Raw genomic sequence first — 19,371 nt, 5'->3', positions numbered from 1 at the left:
TAAATTTTATAGATCTGTGTACCTAATTAATCCTTTTAGGATAATAACTGTTAGCCAATAATAAAGATTTATAACAAATGTTTGATGAAAAGTGCGGAACCTTTGGAATTAAGTTCTAATTTAAAATGCAAGGTTATACTGAGTTCCAACGCCTGTAGGCCGCATAGTTAATATTTGCGAAACGAGTTTACTTAACTAAGTTTTATGATTCGTGGCGTTTTTATTTTTTAATAGGTCTAGAACTGAATTACGAGGTTTTCAGTGCGGTTTTTTTATTTCCCGCTGTAAAATTTAAATGAGGCAAGATTGGAATGTTTGTTAAGTACCTATTTAAAATCTTACCGTAAGACGTTACTATGTTTTTTTTTACTCAACCATCAATAATATTTATTCAGTCGGCATTGCAAATATAGCGCTATATTATCGGTAGTGTGCAAGTCTGGATAAAAGGATGTCAGCAGTATCCCCAGCTGCCTCAGTGGGGGGGAAATATTGATAAAGTACAAGTTAGTGCTTAGTTGATTTCATCACGACCAATCACGTCCCTACTGCTGGGGCACGGTCTCTTTACAATGAAGGAAGGGTTTAGGCCTAGTCCACCACGCTGGTAGAGTGCGGGTTGGTGGTTGGTGGACCCCAACACAAGAAAGCTTGTGCTAAGATAGTTGTCGGGTAAGCGGGAAACCCGACTGTCAGATGTTTTCTGACAGTCGGGTAGAAGCTGCCCGAAGGCCTCTGACTAGGGTTAACGACTTATTTGATTTACTTCAAGGATACTGATCAAATTAGAACCATCGTCTAGCCTAGCCCTTCAGTACACTCTCGTGCCGTGAAAAAGTTCCAGTGGCATATTGAAGGCCAATGGCTGGTGGAACTTATTCATTGCTCGTGAGTGTAGTTGGTGGTGGTATGTCGGTTATGTTACTTATGTTATTAATCATTGGTCATCCATTTTCGTGTGACACTGTTCTGTCCTGCGGTTTAATTAATTAATTAATTATGCACTTCATTAACATTGCGTCCTCAATCGCGCCCGGGTACAGTGACCAGTTTGGACTTTGCAACGTTCTTATTTATATATTGCTTAAGGGTCAAATTCAGTCTGCACTTTTCGTATTTCGGGTGGAGGTAGCTTGTTATAATTTTTGCTGCCCGAAAAAATACTTTCGCAAGATTGCAAGTGTATTGTGTAATTGTGATTGCCGAATATACTAAATTTGCTGATTGGGCGATTGTTTCCATACTCCTTCGAATGTAGTTATTGGCGTTTAGTTACCTTCTTCTTAGAGTGTCGGTTACAAACATGATTAACTAGACCGCGTCTAAGGATTGTCTAGGAAAGGATTATCAGTAGGTCTAGATATATAAAGTGCAGTTGATACGTCACTCGGGGAAGCTCTCCAGCGACCGCTACACGGGTTCTTTATCGAATCCGATAAACTCGTTTAGTGTGCGTTCTACCAATCACTGCGCCGTATTTATGGCGAATCGCAATAAGTATCAATATACATTTATCTACGTCACAAGACACATTGGTTTACGAAACCTGAAAAACATTCGTGAACGGTGGCAGGTGAAAGGTGTACTCGATGGTATATGCCGATATGACTACTGGAAAGAATTTATAGCAAAGATTAGATACGCCTCTCCAATATCTAACTGATGGTGCGATGGCCTACGGTATTTTTCTATTGTTCCACAAGTTACGTGGCCTATATCATACTGGTATCATCTTTGCATCGGATATCTGTTTTTTTTTTGTATGTTAATTTTGAACTATACTAATGGTCTCCCTACTGCCAATCATTACATGCTTGATACCTGAAGGCTTAAAAATCTGTGATTATCATCCCCAAATTCCCCAACAGGGAAAGCTGTATTGTGCTATCTTGTATATTAGTTTTCGTTCTTGTTGAATTAAAATAGTACTGGCAGAGTTTGTCATTTCAGTAAAACTACAAAGCAAGAATAATTTATTTTCTGCGCTGGACACTCTCAGATAGCGTGATATTTCGGAGCAAAAGGGAAAATGCGTTAAATAAATAATCCATATTGCAAATGGTAACATTGTTACTTGTGAGGCCTTGTGGTAAATTTATCTCTTTGAAGGTTTTTCAGGTAAAAACAGAATGAAGGTCGAGAAATATATCTCGTTTACGTCTCATTACTATTATAATGTATAAAAAGTGATTCTGATTTATTTTAATGCGATTATATTTATAAAGAAACACGGAATATGTGTGTAATCGATATAATATTATTCATGGAATATTCATGTTTAATGGAATATAGCTGTACCCGCGCGCTTCGCTTCGCCTTAAAAAGGTTTTCCCGTGGGAATTCTGGGGTAAAAAGTAGCCTATGTTCTTTCCCAGGGTCTAGACCGTATGTATACCAAATTTCATTGAAATCCGTTCAGTAGTTTTGGCGTGAAAGAGTAACAGACAGACAGACAGACACAGTTAGTTTCGCATTTATAATATTAGTTAGGATTTATTAGGTACTCAGACATATAAGGGATATCTGGTAATCATAGATTTTTATGGCTAACTCTTATTTAAATAACGAAGCTAATAAATCTAGTAACAACGTGCATAAATAAATAAGCAGCAAATAAAATTATTTCTTGACAGCATTTTGCCGGCTTCCAACTTCAATTTCTAAGTAAACCAACTTTTTTCCACTTTATTTGAGAGCCGAGTTCATTTTATTGGAAATGTTCTTTTATACAAAGTTTAGTTTCGTCCGTCGCTCTCGGCTGTGAGACCTGAAGGTTATTTTTGTTGCAGCAAATTTCCCTTTTTATGGCCACTTAACTTTTCAGCAATGAACAGCGTTTTTTTTTTCAACTTTTTTATCTTTTACGTTTTAACACTTTTTCCTTATTACTTTTGAAGTATTTCGTCCGGCGAATATTGCTGCCCTTGCGAGGTTTATTGTAGATGTTTATAGACATGTTGTCAGGTTAAAAATGTTGATTAAAAGCAGCTGGAGCGCCCCCGGCCGAGTTGTAACTCAATTGGAAGGCAATCTCGTTTTGACGCCGCTGCTTAATCGCCCTGGCTTCCACTCGTCCGTTGTAACTTGTCCCGAGTTGTCTCCTACCAGATGCAGAAAAACCACCCCAGTTTGCTTAGCCCTAAGGGTTATGGCACCGCATCGGCGATAGACCCCACGGGACAACCAGCATGATGTACACGATAAGGCTTACCAAACTGTAAACATGTACACATGTATAGTTATTCGATCGGCAGGATATGGGTAAAAATTTACGTATGTTGAGGGCAAAGCGGATACTGCTCTGTAGCCAATTACGAATTGTAAATTGCCCCGCTGATTTGAATACGTCGCCCCTACAGTCTCGGCTCTCGTCCCGACCGTAATTATTCAGCTTGTAGTTGAATAATTCGAGTGATTCCGTCTTCGTAGCAGCTCCATGTTTTGGTAGTCAGCAGACGGTCTTATGTCCTATTCATTATGCTTTAACGTCTTGCCTCAGTGCAAGAAAGCATCAAAAGCTACAACTTTTATTTTATACTCATCTAGATTCATTACTGCTGCGGCGGCCTCTCATTTCATTACTCTCTTATCTACAAACCAAATTGAAGTCTACCACAAAAATATCAGTTGTGGCGTCGCTAGCTTAACCGCAGTTGCACAATGACGATGAATAGTTAGTACGGCTGTGTATGTAGGCCGTTTCGAAAGTGTCCGCCGGCTGCCAAATTGTATCGACGACGCACGGTTTGGCACCACTGTTCGGTGTACGGGCACTAGTCGATCTCGAATCTCGATCAACATTCGGCTTTCGAATGCGGACTCTTTCGTGTATTGCGCAAACGTACAACTTACTTGGATGGAAAAAATCCATAGAATCTAAAATATATTTTAACTTAACTGAAAACTTCCCATTGAAACGTAACCGTATTTCAAGTTGAAAAATTTTTAATAAGTCTTTTACGTTATATACGAGTAAGTTGTGATAAATTGCATGAGTCAACCTTGAGTCAACATTACCAGATGACCGACAATGAATTGTTTGTAAGAAAACATCTAACTTACACTACGGATACTGATGCCGACAAAGCAGAGTTGCGTGAACTCAGGAACTTGCAAATGTATCCAGGTGAACACTGTGGCTCGTCTTCTGCCTCGTCTGTCACGTTCCACTGCCGCGGCTCACGCGCCTCACGACACCGTCCTATTCATTATTAACCTCCTCCTCTCCACGCAGACTCCGCCGGCGCCGCGGGGACTCGAGTGAGGGTGTTATTCCAAACTTCATTATAAACCTGAAGGTATATCACGGGCCGCAAGACGCACACGCCAAAACGTGACTAAAGTTTTGCGTCGCCCTCACTCACTGCGAGAGCGAGTGTGACGGAAATATTTTGTCTTGTCTTGATGTAACTTGCGCCCCGTGCTACGCCCTCTGGTGGAACCGTAGCTGTGCGTCGAAGCGCTGCGACGGTTTATTGCCTCGCCATTTGCATTCGCCGCCGCGACTCTCGTTTTCGATGCCACTTAGCGGTGTAATGTAAAAACGGAAAAATACTGTCGCCTGCGTGGAACATGCGTGCATCGTGCGTAGCGCCAGTAGCCGTGAACAGCTCCGCCCATTTAAAAGTATTATTTATTATGAGACTATTAAATAGAAGAAAATTTTCCTCTTCAATTTGGCCTACAATAAAATTGTTGCTGATGATAAGATACCTATACCAAATTATGATAATGGTGGCGTGAGGCTTTCTTGCCGATGTAAAAACTCGTCGCGACTTCTCCGATACTGGTTTACAAGTCAGATGGTTCACACTGGTGCAACTGTCGCGCCAGATAGCCAGCTTGTATGGCAGTGTACCATCTCGGCATTAATCTGTGTTAGTTGGCTGGGAAAGGTGAGCGGTGCATGCTGTCACAGCGGCGTTGCTCCACACGCATCAGAACAAAGGTGAAAGCCGATGCTCCGCCGATAACCATAATGAACCGCTAACAGTACCCGCACTGTATCTGCTCCCGATACGAAGGCACACTTCGCCTTATCGCCACCTACATCCACCTAGCTAGACTATTCAAGCCGGAGGCGTTTTTTCCACAACACGCTTAGTTTAATAGCCTAACCAAAAGGTATATTTTGGTGCACGTAAACCTTTGTGAATTTGGCGCCGCCGCCGGTGAAAGGTGGGTCAAAACGTTTTGCGGTTTAGAGTTTGTATAGCAGCGGATAAATTGCTCGGGCCAGACAACGCCGCCTATAAAGCGTGATCGGTACCGGCGGCCTACAGGCGACTTATACAATTTGCTCAAACGACACCGAGGCCAGCATAAACTTATAAACTAGATCGATCTTGTCTCGTTCCAATGGCGGCCGCAGCCGTAACAAAGTGATGGGCCATGTTTGTTTTACTGCAGCTCGCCTTACGGCTGCCCGAAGGCGGGCAAATAAAGCAATCTAGACGCCTGTATTTGGTGATTCCACTATCAAGCCGGGCTTATGGCCGCCTTTAAGTCGACCCATAAAGCGCTATCCATGTTAGACAAACGTCGTGCCGGTATGTGGATAAATTGCTTCAGATATGTAGGTACACGACGCGGCCGCGGTCTGTGAGAGCTAGGGCCGCGCTTTCGCTCCCTCTCTCAAACTCAGCTCATTTATACCACTATCTTGCACATTCATTTGCATATCTCCAAGCTTTCCGCTGAATCAAATCACGTAGCTTCCACCAGATGAAACCGGCGAGCAGTAATAGTCAATAACGCACCTCGATTATTGCCGATTCGTCTGCAATTGGAGCGAAATGATCACAAGTCCATTCGGTGTCGGATGCCGCCGTGTGTATCGTGTATTTATTAGCTCAGTTATGCGTGCGTCGCTGTAAACGCTGAATGTACCGCGGAAATGCCAGCGCGCTATATTTGCTCGTCGCCACCGTGTACATAAGTACAGAATGTCTGTTGCGTACAGGAAGAGTAACCAAACCTGATACTATCTCCCTAGCTTTGGCACGGCAAGAGTGGAACCTCTCCGCCTATGTACGCAGTAGTCAGCGCTCACTACCGCGTGGTTTTGGCAAGCACGCGACGTATGACAGTGGCTTTTATAATCCGCGAGTGAATCAACCCATGCCGGCTTCTGATTGGCTCATTAACAACACGGCCATTTCGACTGTTTCGGTCAACACGGCCGTTTATAGCTCTAGCAGCGAGTAAACATGAGTTTATTATGGTAAGAGGTATTGCACTGTAATTGAGTAGGCCACTTACAGCCCCAAATGGCAGTGAGCTGGTGTCATTCCAACATCATCGCGTAATGTTAAACATAGGTCTCATAAGTCTGCTTATTAGTATAATTTATTAAGACCATCATACATCTACACAAGTTGACGTTTATTCGTAGTAGAGATTGCCCAAGCCGAGCCGGTGATGACGTCACAGCGACATCGACGGGCTTCCCTGGGCTGATTCACTCGTAGGGCGGTTCTGCCCACGCCCGCCCCCACTCACACATAGACGAGGCGACTATTTGGAACCGTGCCCTTAGTGACGCACTAAAAATATCTTGATACGTCACCGAGACCAGGACTAGTGTTGAAATGGAAATTCTTCGCTGTTTCCTGGCAAGTGAGTGAGTGATAAAATAATAAGGTATTGTGACAATATTATGGGTTTCTGGAGTATTGTAATGTAGTAATCGTTTTATCCTCCTGACCCCGAGAGGTATAAATGTATACACTGCAATTAAATTAAAAAAAAATATATATAACTTCTGAACTGTTTTGTCACTTTGTCAAAGATCAAATTGTTTAAGGGATAGGTACTTTATAAAACTTTAAAGGAATAACAGGGATACTCCATAGAACTTTTAATATAGGTATTTTTAAACTATATATTATATTTTATTTCAATGTCCTACTCATAGCACGCCAGGTGTCAGGAGGATAAGATTTAATCTAGACTACAACAAAACTAAAAGTATATAGCTTTCCAAATTAACAACATCCCCTTTTTGATCGGAGGTAAAAAATACCTATTTGACGATGTTACTTTTCAATCGCTTGGTGAATGATCTCTGGTTATGAAATGTTGGATTCGCAATGCTCATTGTAATCGTCGGCAGAGGATCTATTGAGTCACACTGTGTACTATCGGGGAAATATATCCGTCCGATTTCAAAACCATATACCGTGCGAATGAAGGCTTAGGTTTTATAGTTTGTCGAAAACTATAATAGTTAACGTTTTCTGGAATACAAAATGGCGCCTCGAGCGGAAACTATTCTGAAACTTTTGACACATAATGTATGTGACAGAAGAAAACGAACACTTTTTTGGTTCCCATACTATAGACGTAGAGGTACAGAGCTGTTACAATCACGACCGGCCGATTCCCCGACAGTACACAGTTTCAACTTTTCAAGGATATCTCTGTGGAGTGCAACAACCTTTTTCGTGTTTTGTTCTCATGGATTTATAAAATTTTGGTATTTATTGTTATTGTCACTGCCTCACTGCAATTCGCTCTGCTAAAATCTTGCTTTCTATAAATATTCAGGAAATTACGTTGTAAGTACATAAAATTAATTACAACAATACTTATACAATAAGCAGGTGCATAATGCAAAGCATAGATAATGGATTGGACTTACCGCTAGATTAAATATAATTAGATTTTAATCCCATCAGTTTTGCAGTGAAATCATAATACCTACAGTCGTTTGCAATAGAAACCAACAATCATGTAAACAAATATGGCGGACTGACATTGACAGCGTATTGTTTATGCCCATAGTGATGTCATAGTGTTCTAATTAGATTAAATATATAAGCCATAGACTATAAAATAAAACTGATTAGGGCAAAACACCCAGTAACTGACCATGTGCCAGTAACTGACCACCTTCCTCTTCAACTCCAATAAATAAGAAATATAACCAAGCAGGGCCATCTAGTGAACATCCAGTCTATTTTGTGGTTCATTGAGAGCATTACTGATACAAAAGATTTTGCCAGCCGCCAACAGATGGATAGTGAGCGATCGAAAAAGTTCAGTTGGCGCGCGAACCGAGTAAATTCCAGTTGTGACTAACGTATTTGTTAAGGTAAGTGAAATTTTGGATCGTAAAATTTACCATGAAAAAAATTGAAATCATTGAAAAAAAAAATTATACCATATAGATTTAATTATAAAGATTACGTTTTTGATAAGATTCAGCTTGTTATTTCCCGTTTCACTGTTTTTAATGGGGTGGACAGTTACTGGACGACAAAACAGCGATTTTCCAATAACTGACCACCTATGTCGGTTATTGGGATTTTTGGTTGAAGCTGAATTTAGGCAAAATAAGAACGTAATATTAAAGCTCATATGTGCCATTTTCTTGTGTCAAAATATGAGCATTCTATCTTCACTCCTTCCATTTACTGACATAGGTGGTCAGTTATTGGGTAAATTGGTGGTCAGTTACTGGTATTATTATATATGCTATATTTTTACAGCTTTCCGCGAGATGAAGAAGCGCCAAGATAGCAAAAAAAGTATAGAAAAGGCAATTCCACTTGTCTGAGACAAACTAGGATCAACAAGACATTCCAAAATAATTCAGGGTGACATGCAAGCACCTTTTAAAATATAGAGAATTCAAACACAAAGTCCAAGTTTGTTCCAGATTCGGTATTAGCTGATGAGGAAGATAAAAACGCTAATGGAGCATACTATCAGCCTAGGATAATGTGGATTCTCCAGGATAAAGACAGATGTTACCATTTTTCCTTAAAGTTAATCCTTGGAGCAGTCCTTTCAAGAATGCAAGACCAGGAGACAAATGGCTTTCACCATCTCACTATATGAAAAGATACTCAAATGCTATCTTCAGAACAGCTGAAGGCGTACCTAACCAATGCCAGCGCTTGTGAACCAGATGAAATTGGTTCCCCGAGCACAAAAGCACTTGGCGAACAAGACCTCAATGATGCTATTAATGACCCAACCCGAATAAACGTTACCGACGAAACGCGCCTCCACGTTTTTCCAAAGACATGCAAAGCTACTTCAGCAAAATAGGAAAAAGAAAGCATCACTACAATGCTAGCACCCTCAGCCGGTGCACCAACACGCCCTTCAATGGCATTATGAACGGCCAGCAGATTTCAAACAGAACGGTAAAATTGGCACACAAGAAATGGGGCATTCTTCTATAAGTTGTTACCACGACCAACACCCCAGCCATTTAGATTGGAACCGATACCACAACTATCCGGAATCCACTGGCAACGCTATACTATCATTGGCAGACACATTAGTCCAGCAGCGGAAAATGCAGAAAAAACAGCGATGTTCTGCTTCAGTGACACCTCTTCAACGAGGCAAAGACGAGTAGTAGAGAAGAAGAAGAAATGAGTACTCCTGTCTTTGGCCAAATACTTACCTACGAAAGCAAGTTTCAACAGCATCCTAAATATTCCAGTTGAATCCTCAACAAAGTCATTGAAATCCCGTTCGTCAAGGCATCCATCTTTGTATCCTGAAAAACTAACCCCCAATATCTGATTCGGTCATAATTACAATGGCTAGCCTCAATGACTCTTTTAGCCGCACTGAAAGTCTCTGGGTGGGGTTTCAGCAATAATGAAAACCATCTGTTTCTGGTCCTACATCCTTGAAAGGACCGGCGGGGAAAGGGCCTACTTTTCCGTCGGGGAATTTATGTTTTCCAAGGCCGACAATACAATCTGCCACGATTCCTCCTCCTCATCAGTTGATACCGAATATGGAAAAGACCGGCTTTAGCGCTTGGATTCGCTACTTTATATTTAAGAAAATGCTCGTTTCTGGCACCATGAATGCTTCATGGGCCTGTCCCACTGATCCTGGCTTGTTCCGGACAAACAAAATCGCCCTTTCTGTGACTTATCTGAAGGTACTACATTGGGGCCATTTAAAATGCGTGTTCACTATGTGCATGTGTGTTTATTCCTTTGTTTTTAGTATTTAACAAAAATGCATAAACTTGTGTTTTTAATAAATAAATGGTTGATTATTATGATAAGATATCATTTAAATTATGCATTAATCTGATTAATTAATTTAATGCACTTTTCAGTTAAGAAACCTTGAGCAAAAGTGATATGTCACACATTAAAAGAGACTAGAGGATCGGTACTATTACATGAAGTAATCAAATAAATAAATAAATAATAAGATTTAATCATAATTCCATTTTTAAACCATTTTGAATTGGCGGTCAGTTACTGGCATCGAGTGTGGTCAGTTACTAGATTTTAGTGGTCAGTTACTGGGAAAATCACTACTTTTTGTTTGCAAAAATATATAAAAAAATGAGTAACTTCTACATGTTTGCTATTTACTCAGGAATGTAGCTCTGTTATTCTAGTTTCTAAAACAAAAATCGGATTTAATAAGCGATAAGAATTGAGCCCGCTACAGATAAATTACTGGAACAACTCCCTTAAGGTGGTCAGTTACTGGGTGTTTTGCCCTATATATAAAAAAAAGTGTTTATTAAAACAAATTTAAATCTTCGTCTTCGTCATCATCACTATCAGAAGTGTCGCCGGTGACCGTAATTATAAATGGAACCACTATGTCATCGCTTGCCATGTCTAAAATGCCGTCGAGCTTTTTCATTTCTTCCTCTTCCTTTTTTCGTTTTGGTTAATTATATTAAGCTCTTGAATTTTTTTTTAATTGTATTCAAGTAATATTAAATTAAAATAATTTATTAAATTAAAAATAAAAGATAACTTCAGATTACGAACAACACTAACTTTTCAATGACTTATAGAGTTCGATGAGTAAAAAACTAAGATGACAGCTTGTCAAATACTTCGAAATTTTTACGTTGCAAATGTTTTAACAAATTTAACTTATAAATACAAGTTAAATCGTGTTGAAGATAATGTGAAAACAATGGTGTGTTCGTTGAAATCAGACTATGTTCATAAATTGATCGAAAATGTATGTGATTACGGAGTAATCGTGACAATTTGGTTTGTTTACATGATTGCTGGTTTCCATTGCAAACCACTATACATGAAGTGTATTGTTATTAAGGCCGGCTCCATACGTTGGCCCCAACGCTGGTACCAACGTTGGACTGCAAATTGGGTGAGGCGTACATACGTTGGCTAATAAACTAGTTGTGTCCCGGCAGGGCCAACGTAAAGATGTCCGATACAGAAATCTTAACTGCTCTGAGGCGATAAATATGTGCTCATTAATGATTCCCGCTTTTTTGAATCTTCAATTGAGAAGATCATGCCCATCTTCTGTTGAATGCTGCGCCATGCATCAGCTAATACATTTTGATTTTTATGTTCCTTTCGAGTTTCATCTCATATTATTGGATGTGCTTGTTGTTAAGTTCAATAAAATCTGTAACTTTTTAATTTTTCCATAAAGGTGATGATTTTGTGGATGAGAAATCCATTCTCGCTTGACGTCCGCACTCGTTGCATGTTGCAAGAGCACTGAGCAAAGCGCCAACGTGTGGGCGTGACCGCCAGCGTTGGCGCAGATTCCTTTGATAAAACCGACACGAGCCGGCCAACTACCAACGCTCGCCCCAACGTTGGGGCCAATGCAATTTTCTAGATCCATACGTTGGACGAGTAGCGTTGGGACCTGCGTTGGGGCCAACGTATGGAGCCGGCGTAATGATTATTCATACGGCGCAGTATTATGTTGCGTTTTGCCAAATAATATGTGCTTTTGACGTCATACAGGCTTTAAACAAAAACTTTATGTATACAGGTATAATGTTCTCTCATTATTTTCCACGGTAATAAGAGCTGATAATATTTGTACCTATTCAATAGTATCAGCTGTTCACTCAATAATAATGTAGAGTTGAATTGAATATTGCAAATTGTAATTGTAAATTTCAAGAGGATTACATTGCACAATATTGTACTGGCTGTTGATGATGAGGGTTATCGCATCATATGGCTAGTGAAGTACACCTACCTATAGGTACTTACTTACCTTTTATGCCAAGTATGAAAAAATACAGAACACATAAGAGATTTTGTTGTGCTAAGTAGAGGCGCCACTGGCCATCGCGAGTTTTCAGATTTTCCACTAACAAAAGCCTGTTTTTGTAACATCTCCATTGTTCAACGCCCACAGTATATTGTCCAGGCGACGTCTGATGGAAAATTGAAAGAGAGCAGTTTTATAGTGTCGGGTTACAATCTATTCATTAATCAATTTTAGAGGACCACGCGTTCCAAGAATCCATTAGCTGGTGTCTCTTGTTACCATTCATCCGTGTGGCTAATCAACTAATAACGAAGAAAATGTTATTTTCCACGTGTAAATCAGGGGTTTTATAAAGAGGCTGCGAGCTGGATAAGGTGATAGTCGTGTCGTGGGAGCGGCGGGAGACAGGTTAAAAAGCTCTCGCTTGGACCTGGGGTCACTCTCTAAATTAACGAACGAGAATCACGCTTTTAGTACAACATGATAGAGCCGTGGTTAGCGCTGAAGTTTTGTTTTTTCGAAGCTTCGGAGTCTCTATTTCGTCGTGTTAAGCGCGTCTTATGCGTGAAAATTTTTGTTCAGTCGTTCGACAATCTAGAGAGTGACCCCGCTGCTCGTGACAGCATCATGTGAGAGACAGTAGGGGGTCATATTGTGTTCGCGGACTCTTTAAATACTTTGTACCGTTATGTACTGTTACCATGTAAACTTCGTGCCAGGCGTGCTTTTGACTTACTATGAATTCTCGTATTGTTACCTTGTCGTACCTACTGGATGGGTTTATGTAAGTATTTTCCATGTTGTGCTTTATTAAGCCGCATTAAGCTTGATGTCTGTATGTTCGCGGCTTCCATTGACCACGTGAGTGTGGTGAGGTGCCCCGGAGCAGCCTCCTTGCCCTACGTATCACGAGATTCACGAGGAGGTTTACTCTATACTGACGAAAAACGAACGAACGAGAAGCTGTTGTGCCATCGGCACCTTTAACACAACGAGATAGAGCCGTGGCTCGCGCAGCAGCGCTCTGAAACTTAGTTCTTCGTCATATAGAGAGACCCCCTGCTCCTCAAATATGTCCGGGAAACCCTGACATATTTGAGTTAGCAATGATCTGACTGCCCAATAAGTTTACCAATGTGTCAAACCCCATACTGTAGCTCTTGTTTTTGTCACCGATACGATAAGAAGAAGTGTGGTGGAAAGATTAGCCAGTCAGCGTAGGAAAATGGTTAGGTTATATGGTAGAGTCGATGCGTTACTTCCTTGGGCGTTTTAGGCCTCAAAATTCTGCAATTATGTGAATATTTTGTGTTCTAAAATCCGCCTATACTAGCTGTCCCCAGTACCATTGCTCGGGGAGAGATTCCACGGCGGTACATAAACCTAGAGCGCTACTATTAAATGCAAAACATGCCACTATGCAGTTTTGTTCAGCAGTGCCCTTACAGTAACTATTTCAAAATAATATCCTCTTTGCCGTAGCTGAAGTCGGGTAAATAGCGATTCGACATGCCGCCAGTAATAATACGTAAGCATTCTGAAACATTCAAGTGTCGATTCCCATGCAATCTTCAAATTGAGTTTGGCTGCAGTTTTTTACGTAACGTGCGCCTAATGTATTGAATATAGGTTTGAGAGTTTCGTGCTGGCGTCGAAGTTTTTTATGTGTTTGAATCTTGTTTCATTCAAATCCTTTTGGAAGGTTTCCAATTTTCAATATACATAATACCTATGTACTTACATTCTTAACATGCATATTGTAGTACCGGATGCTGTTACTAATATAATTCTATATTTACTATTACATATGTATGACATAAAAAAGACCGTTGATAGTTCATCCGAGCGAGGAATCGAACCTGGGACCTCGTGACTGTTATTGCCGAGTCCTTGACCTCACGTGTGTGACCTTTTCATTACGTCTGTTGAAATGTAATGTGTCTTGTATAGGTGATGAATTAATGATCCAAGTCCAGGTGTTTCAATCATGTTTCAATATATTATGAGGATTGATCGATACGCCTTGAAGATAAGTGGATGGGGATGAGCATATTGTATATTGTATACCTTTTAAAAACCGAAGCTAATTATGAGGTTGTTATAATTTTGATCACACAGAAAACACAAAGTGAAAACACTATACATAGTGTGTGTCTTTGTGTTTTCTGTGTCCACGTTGGACACACACTATACAGATCAGCGTTGCTACATAATTATAACGTTTGTGAAACCGTTCCTTAGCTGCATGATGCTTTATGAACAACGGTGTATTTAAATACCTTGCAGTTTATTTCATCTCGGTTAAGTTTTATGTAGAGCTAAACCATTGAGTTTTAATTTCATACTGCCTGAGGCCGTACAGAGGCCATACAGAAAGAAAGCTGGAAACTTATAAACGCTTACTTTTTCAAACTTTGCCGAATCAGCGCTGATAAGCACGAGAAAAATATCCATATTAAAGTAAGAGTTTATAAGTTTCCAGCTTTTGTTCTGTATACGGCCTAACTCGTAACTTATGAACTATGAGTTGTTTATTCATCACTTATTCATCCGACTTATAATTTGCATAGGTCGGTCGTCGTACTCATATTTTACTATTATGATACCCTCATTTGTTATTATCTTTTTGTAGGAAGTTTGCAGACGGCTTACAAGAGTTTTACTAAGGGTCAACGATAATTTTCATTCATTGTCTAAGCTTATCGGTGTCAAAACTTTGAGCTGGTCTAGCGTTTGTCACCAATGAACAAGTTCCATCTGCCATTGACGTTCCATATATCACTGCAATTTTTCATTGCTCGTGAGTGTATCAGCAAGCCGCATGAGTTGCCAGTCACTCACTACAGGGTGCGCCGGAGTTGCAGTTGATACGTCAATCGGGAGGCTCTTTTCGTGCACCTCAGTATTAAAATACACATCCTGTATACACACGATATTAGCCGTTGCGAAGCGAGCTCGGCAACAGGCGGCACTCGACATAATCATGTAATTTGAAACACTTTCTCGAGTATCCCCCTTCTTAAGTCACTCACTACTGTAACACATATCATTATTCTATTAGTCCACGAGCAATCACACACTCGAAGTAGATAAACGTCTCAATAATGGTCTAACTATGTCGTTGGTTTACTGGGCATTAGGTAGTAAAGTTCCTTACATTTTCATTGGACATTGTTTTTGTCTGGCAGACTTCAATTTTGAGTTTTATTTAATGACGGTTTTTAATGTGCTGCAAATAGTATATCTTTGTCTCTACATATATTTTAAAGGTGTGTATTTACTGCATTATTTTCTTTATTTGTCTGACGTCACGATAGTCGCGTGCGCATGACGGCTCGTCCAATCAGCGCGCTCGCTCGTCGGCAATCACCGACAACCATCGGCTTCCTTGCCGCCGTCGACGCAAATTGATTAATTTCAGCCTGCCATGAAAAATCAATAAAAACTCGCCAATCCAATCTCAATCTTACTCGTCAAAACATTCAGTATATTTCACGTCTACACGTTCTGTGTTGAAAGCGATGTCGTAGCAATTTGGTTTTATTTCCTTAATGCTCGGGCACGGCTGGAAAAGAATCAGAATTATTGTGAATAGATCTAGATAATTTACTGCAAATAACGCGCATATCTTTTCAATCAAAGTGTATGGGGCCGACTCAGGCTGGTGTTGCGATACTCGGTTTGTTAACTTCCTTGCCATCTGCATATTGCGGAGGCTACGTTCCTAATACAATAGCATCACATTGCATTTAATTTTGTACATAGAAGTGCTTCAGCTAATAGCCTAAAACATTACCTACTGTTCTGTACAGGTTGCCAACACTATTAATTCCAGAGTGATTAAGTAAAAATAAAACATCGATGTTCCTTAGGGTTTAGGTACTAACTCTGGATTATGGAAATTTAAAATTTATTGACCTTGGTCTTCGTTTATTTTAGTGACAAGACTCCTATGTCAGGACAACATTATGCCAACGTTCAACTGAACTCCTCACAAACAAACATGAAATGAATCACGTTTTCGTTTTCCAATGCACAATATCGTCTTACCGGCAACCTCAATAATTGCAGTTGACAAGAAACATTCGATCTTCCCACACAGACTTTCTACTGACTGACAAATTGGTGGAACCGTTCGCAAATTGAACTGTTTCGAAACCAGAACACGCTAACGTGTTGGTGTTTCAATTTAAGGTACCATTTGTCCGCAGACGACATAATAAGTCTGTTTTATTTTTTCACTAGATGGGCTAGCATGGGGCGCAAGACGCTCATGTCACGGTCAAATTTTTTGCATCGCACTCACTCACACCGCCCGAGCGGGCGAGTGCGACGGAGAACTTTTACCGCGTCATGCACGTCTTGTACTCCGTGCTAGGATAGCAGTCGTAACCGTGCGACACGTCGTCGTTTGCTGCAACCTCACAATGTCTTCGACTACCAATTTGCACCTTTACGTGTTAGTGTTACAATTTACTGGCTTTGTGCACTCAGTCGAGTAGGCTGAACTATTGTGTCGGAAACTTGGCCATTGGAGAGATCTTCAAAGAGATTAAATCCAAGTATTTTCTGCATGTGGCACTACGTAAGGTGCAATATGTCACTTTGTTTATTTAATATTTACTGAGTAACGCAACATTTAGGTAGAGTCAATAGAGAGAAAATCTTTGTATTTTAGTATAAAATTATACTACAGTACCTTTGGTCAGAGTACTACAAGTGAAAATAGCAGAAATTTCTAATGATAAACTATCTATGTATTTATGTCTATGTATTTTGTAGGATACAATGTATTTACACAGTACCATGATACATGACTGCGTAAATGTGGCAATCAAACAACCGTTGCGCAGTACCCTATTCATAGACATACCTATATAGTATGTACGCTTTTAATTAACCAATTAATGTATGTATTGTTGGATTGTCCCATAAAGTGTCCTATTAGGAATGTGTAGATAGCATCGTTAGGAACCAATGTTGGTAGATTAATCGTAAATTATGTATTTCTTCATCAAGCTGGATAGTAATTGTTTTGTAAAGATTTTATCGTCGTTAAAAAGAATCCCGTTTAAAGTGGTAGACTAAAGAAGTAGACTTCTGCAATTTTTATTGCTAGTGTAAACGCCGCTTAAGATATAAAAAGTGGGATCGTGTGTTTTTAATTATTATTATCAAAGTCTTTTATAAGCTTGTGCTCCTTACAGGAATGGTAATATCCGGCATTAATGTCAGTCCTTGTTCTTATTACGTTTACTCTGTATTATACGTTTTGTAATGAACGTGTTTACGCGAATCGACCTTCTCGCAACTCCTTTTTCTCCTTTGCCTTCCTCCGGGTAGTATAATATTATGGAAAAGACGCTTGTGTTATGTAAGTACATAGGAGCAATTTTTAGAACTCTAGCGGCTGACAGTAGTGCGGTGCCATCTTCTCGGTAGCAGCAGCCATCAGCTAAGCGTGACAGCTGTAGGCCGCGTCATACGGATGGTCAGCGTCCAACCTTTCGAAATAGTACGCGACGGACTCATCGCATTCAGTATTCTTTGTATAGAAATTCACACAAGTGCGTCCACTTCATCGGCATTGTTGACGACGCGGTTTCTCCATACATTTATGACAATCCGTTTGATGCAATACGTACAATACCAATAGGTGGACGATTACCTTAACTGTCTCTTATAAATAATAATAATTATGTGGGGACATCTTACACACGGCCATCCGACCCCAAGCTAGGCAGAACCTGTGTTATGAGTGTCGGACAGCTGATATATCTACACAAATACATAGATAGATAGATACTAAATATAAATATCAACACCCAAGACCCGAGTACAAATATCTGTGTTTTAGACAAATATCTGCCCCAGCCGGGAATCGAACCCTTCGGCTCAGTAGTCAGGGGCACTAACCACTGCGCCATTCGGTCGTCTTATATCACCATCCAGGCCCATCTCTCCCCTCCTAACCAGGCAATACTGACCCCCTTTGTGCATCCAGACCGATCTCTCCCCAATTGCCCCACAATACTGACCCCTACCCCCTTCTATTGCAGAACAGCGTGTGGACAAGCGGGGCGGGGTGCTGCGTGGCGAGTCGCGCGTGCGATGCGGAGCGCTCGCCTGCCGCGCCACCCTGCGCCAGGCCGTGCTGCCGGGACCCCACGTGAGTACTGTCATCATCGTCATCATGCAATAATCATCCACTGATAGGCATAGGCCTCTCTCAAAACATGCCGCATCCAATCACTATTTAAGACGTGACGAAAGTTCTCCGTCGCGCTCGCTCTTGAGGCTGCGCGATGTGAGTGAGCGCGATGCAAAACTTATGTCACGTCTTAAATGCGCCCCGTGTTCCTAGCCCAGAGCAGTCCACTGCTGGACGTAGGCCTCTCCCAAAGAATGCCATTGGATGCGATCCATAGCCTTCTGCATCCAATCACTACGTGTTTCGCAAGTCGTCACACCAGCTAGCCGGAGGGTGTCCTATACTACCTTTGCCTAATCGTGGTCTCCACTCCAGAACACATTTACCCCATCGATAATCGGTTCTTCGGCAGATAAGCTTACTAACTCGGTGAGCTATGTCTGTGACCTTAGTTCTCTGTCGGATTACTTCAAGAGAGAGACTCCAAACCACTTACTGAGTGACTTGCAGTTTGTTGATCAGTCCCACTGTAGGTGTCCACGTTTCAGCCCCGTAGGTCATAACCGGTACATTCTCTTTTCCGACCCTATTATTCGTAAACTGAAGTGACCCCCTGATGCCCGGTCATCGCCAATATTGCAGTACCAGGGGTCCAGAGAGTGGTAACGAGCGCTGATTATCTCAATCACACACCACTAACTGATTCTATTGGATTCGAGGTCACCCCTGCACATGCGGGCAAACACAATTGTATGGTACGTGGACTATAAAATGTAACACATTAAAACCATCGGATTTGGCAGTGTTATGAGGACACTTAGAAGACGGGACAAGTCCAGACAATATACCTAGGTATCGTATTTTTTCTTTCTATTCTGCTCTGTGTGAGTATTGATATGAACGACCGTACTCTTGTAAGGTTCAGTGTTAACTATCTCGAGCAAATTTTTGCAGTTATATTTTATTATTATTTAGGGCGAATTCGTCCAAACATCATCTTACACGAGAATAACTATACCGGAATAAAATTTATACGCGAGTAAATATCTAGGATAAGTACATTTGCATTCTACCAAGTTATACCATGATTAATTGAATGAACGAGGAACGAAACTGTAATGCAACTAAAATAAAAATAGTTGCGTTTCAAAGCATGCAATAGAAATGACATGCCAACTTAGTTTGAATGGATTATAATAGTGTGAAATTGTTTATGTTTTAATATT

At 40.7% G+C, this 19,371-nt stretch overlaps 1 protein-coding gene across 6 annotated transcripts in view; it reads left to right on the top strand.

Annotated features, from left to right (window-relative positions):
• Positions 1-19,371, top strand: part of LOC105383806 (homeodomain-interacting protein kinase 2) — an 85,264-nt gene that overhangs the window by 36,446 nt on the left and 29,447 nt on the right. For all 6 annotated transcript variants that reach the window (XM_048625358.1, XM_048625361.1, XM_048625362.1 and 3 more), the window contains exon 3: positions 18,054-18,163. In XM_048625358.1, the coding sequence (XP_048481315.1) occupies positions 18,054-18,163 (110 nt within the window). The remainder of the gene's footprint in view (positions 1-18,053; positions 18,164-19,371) is intronic.

Source organism: Plutella xylostella, chromosome 14, assembly GCF_932276165.1.
Source record: "Plutella xylostella chromosome 14, ilPluXylo3.1, whole genome shotgun sequence".
NCBI classification, from domain to species: domain Eukaryota; kingdom Metazoa; phylum Arthropoda; class Insecta; order Lepidoptera; family Plutellidae; genus Plutella; species Plutella xylostella.
This window is presented reverse-complemented; position numbering and strand designations above follow the sequence as displayed.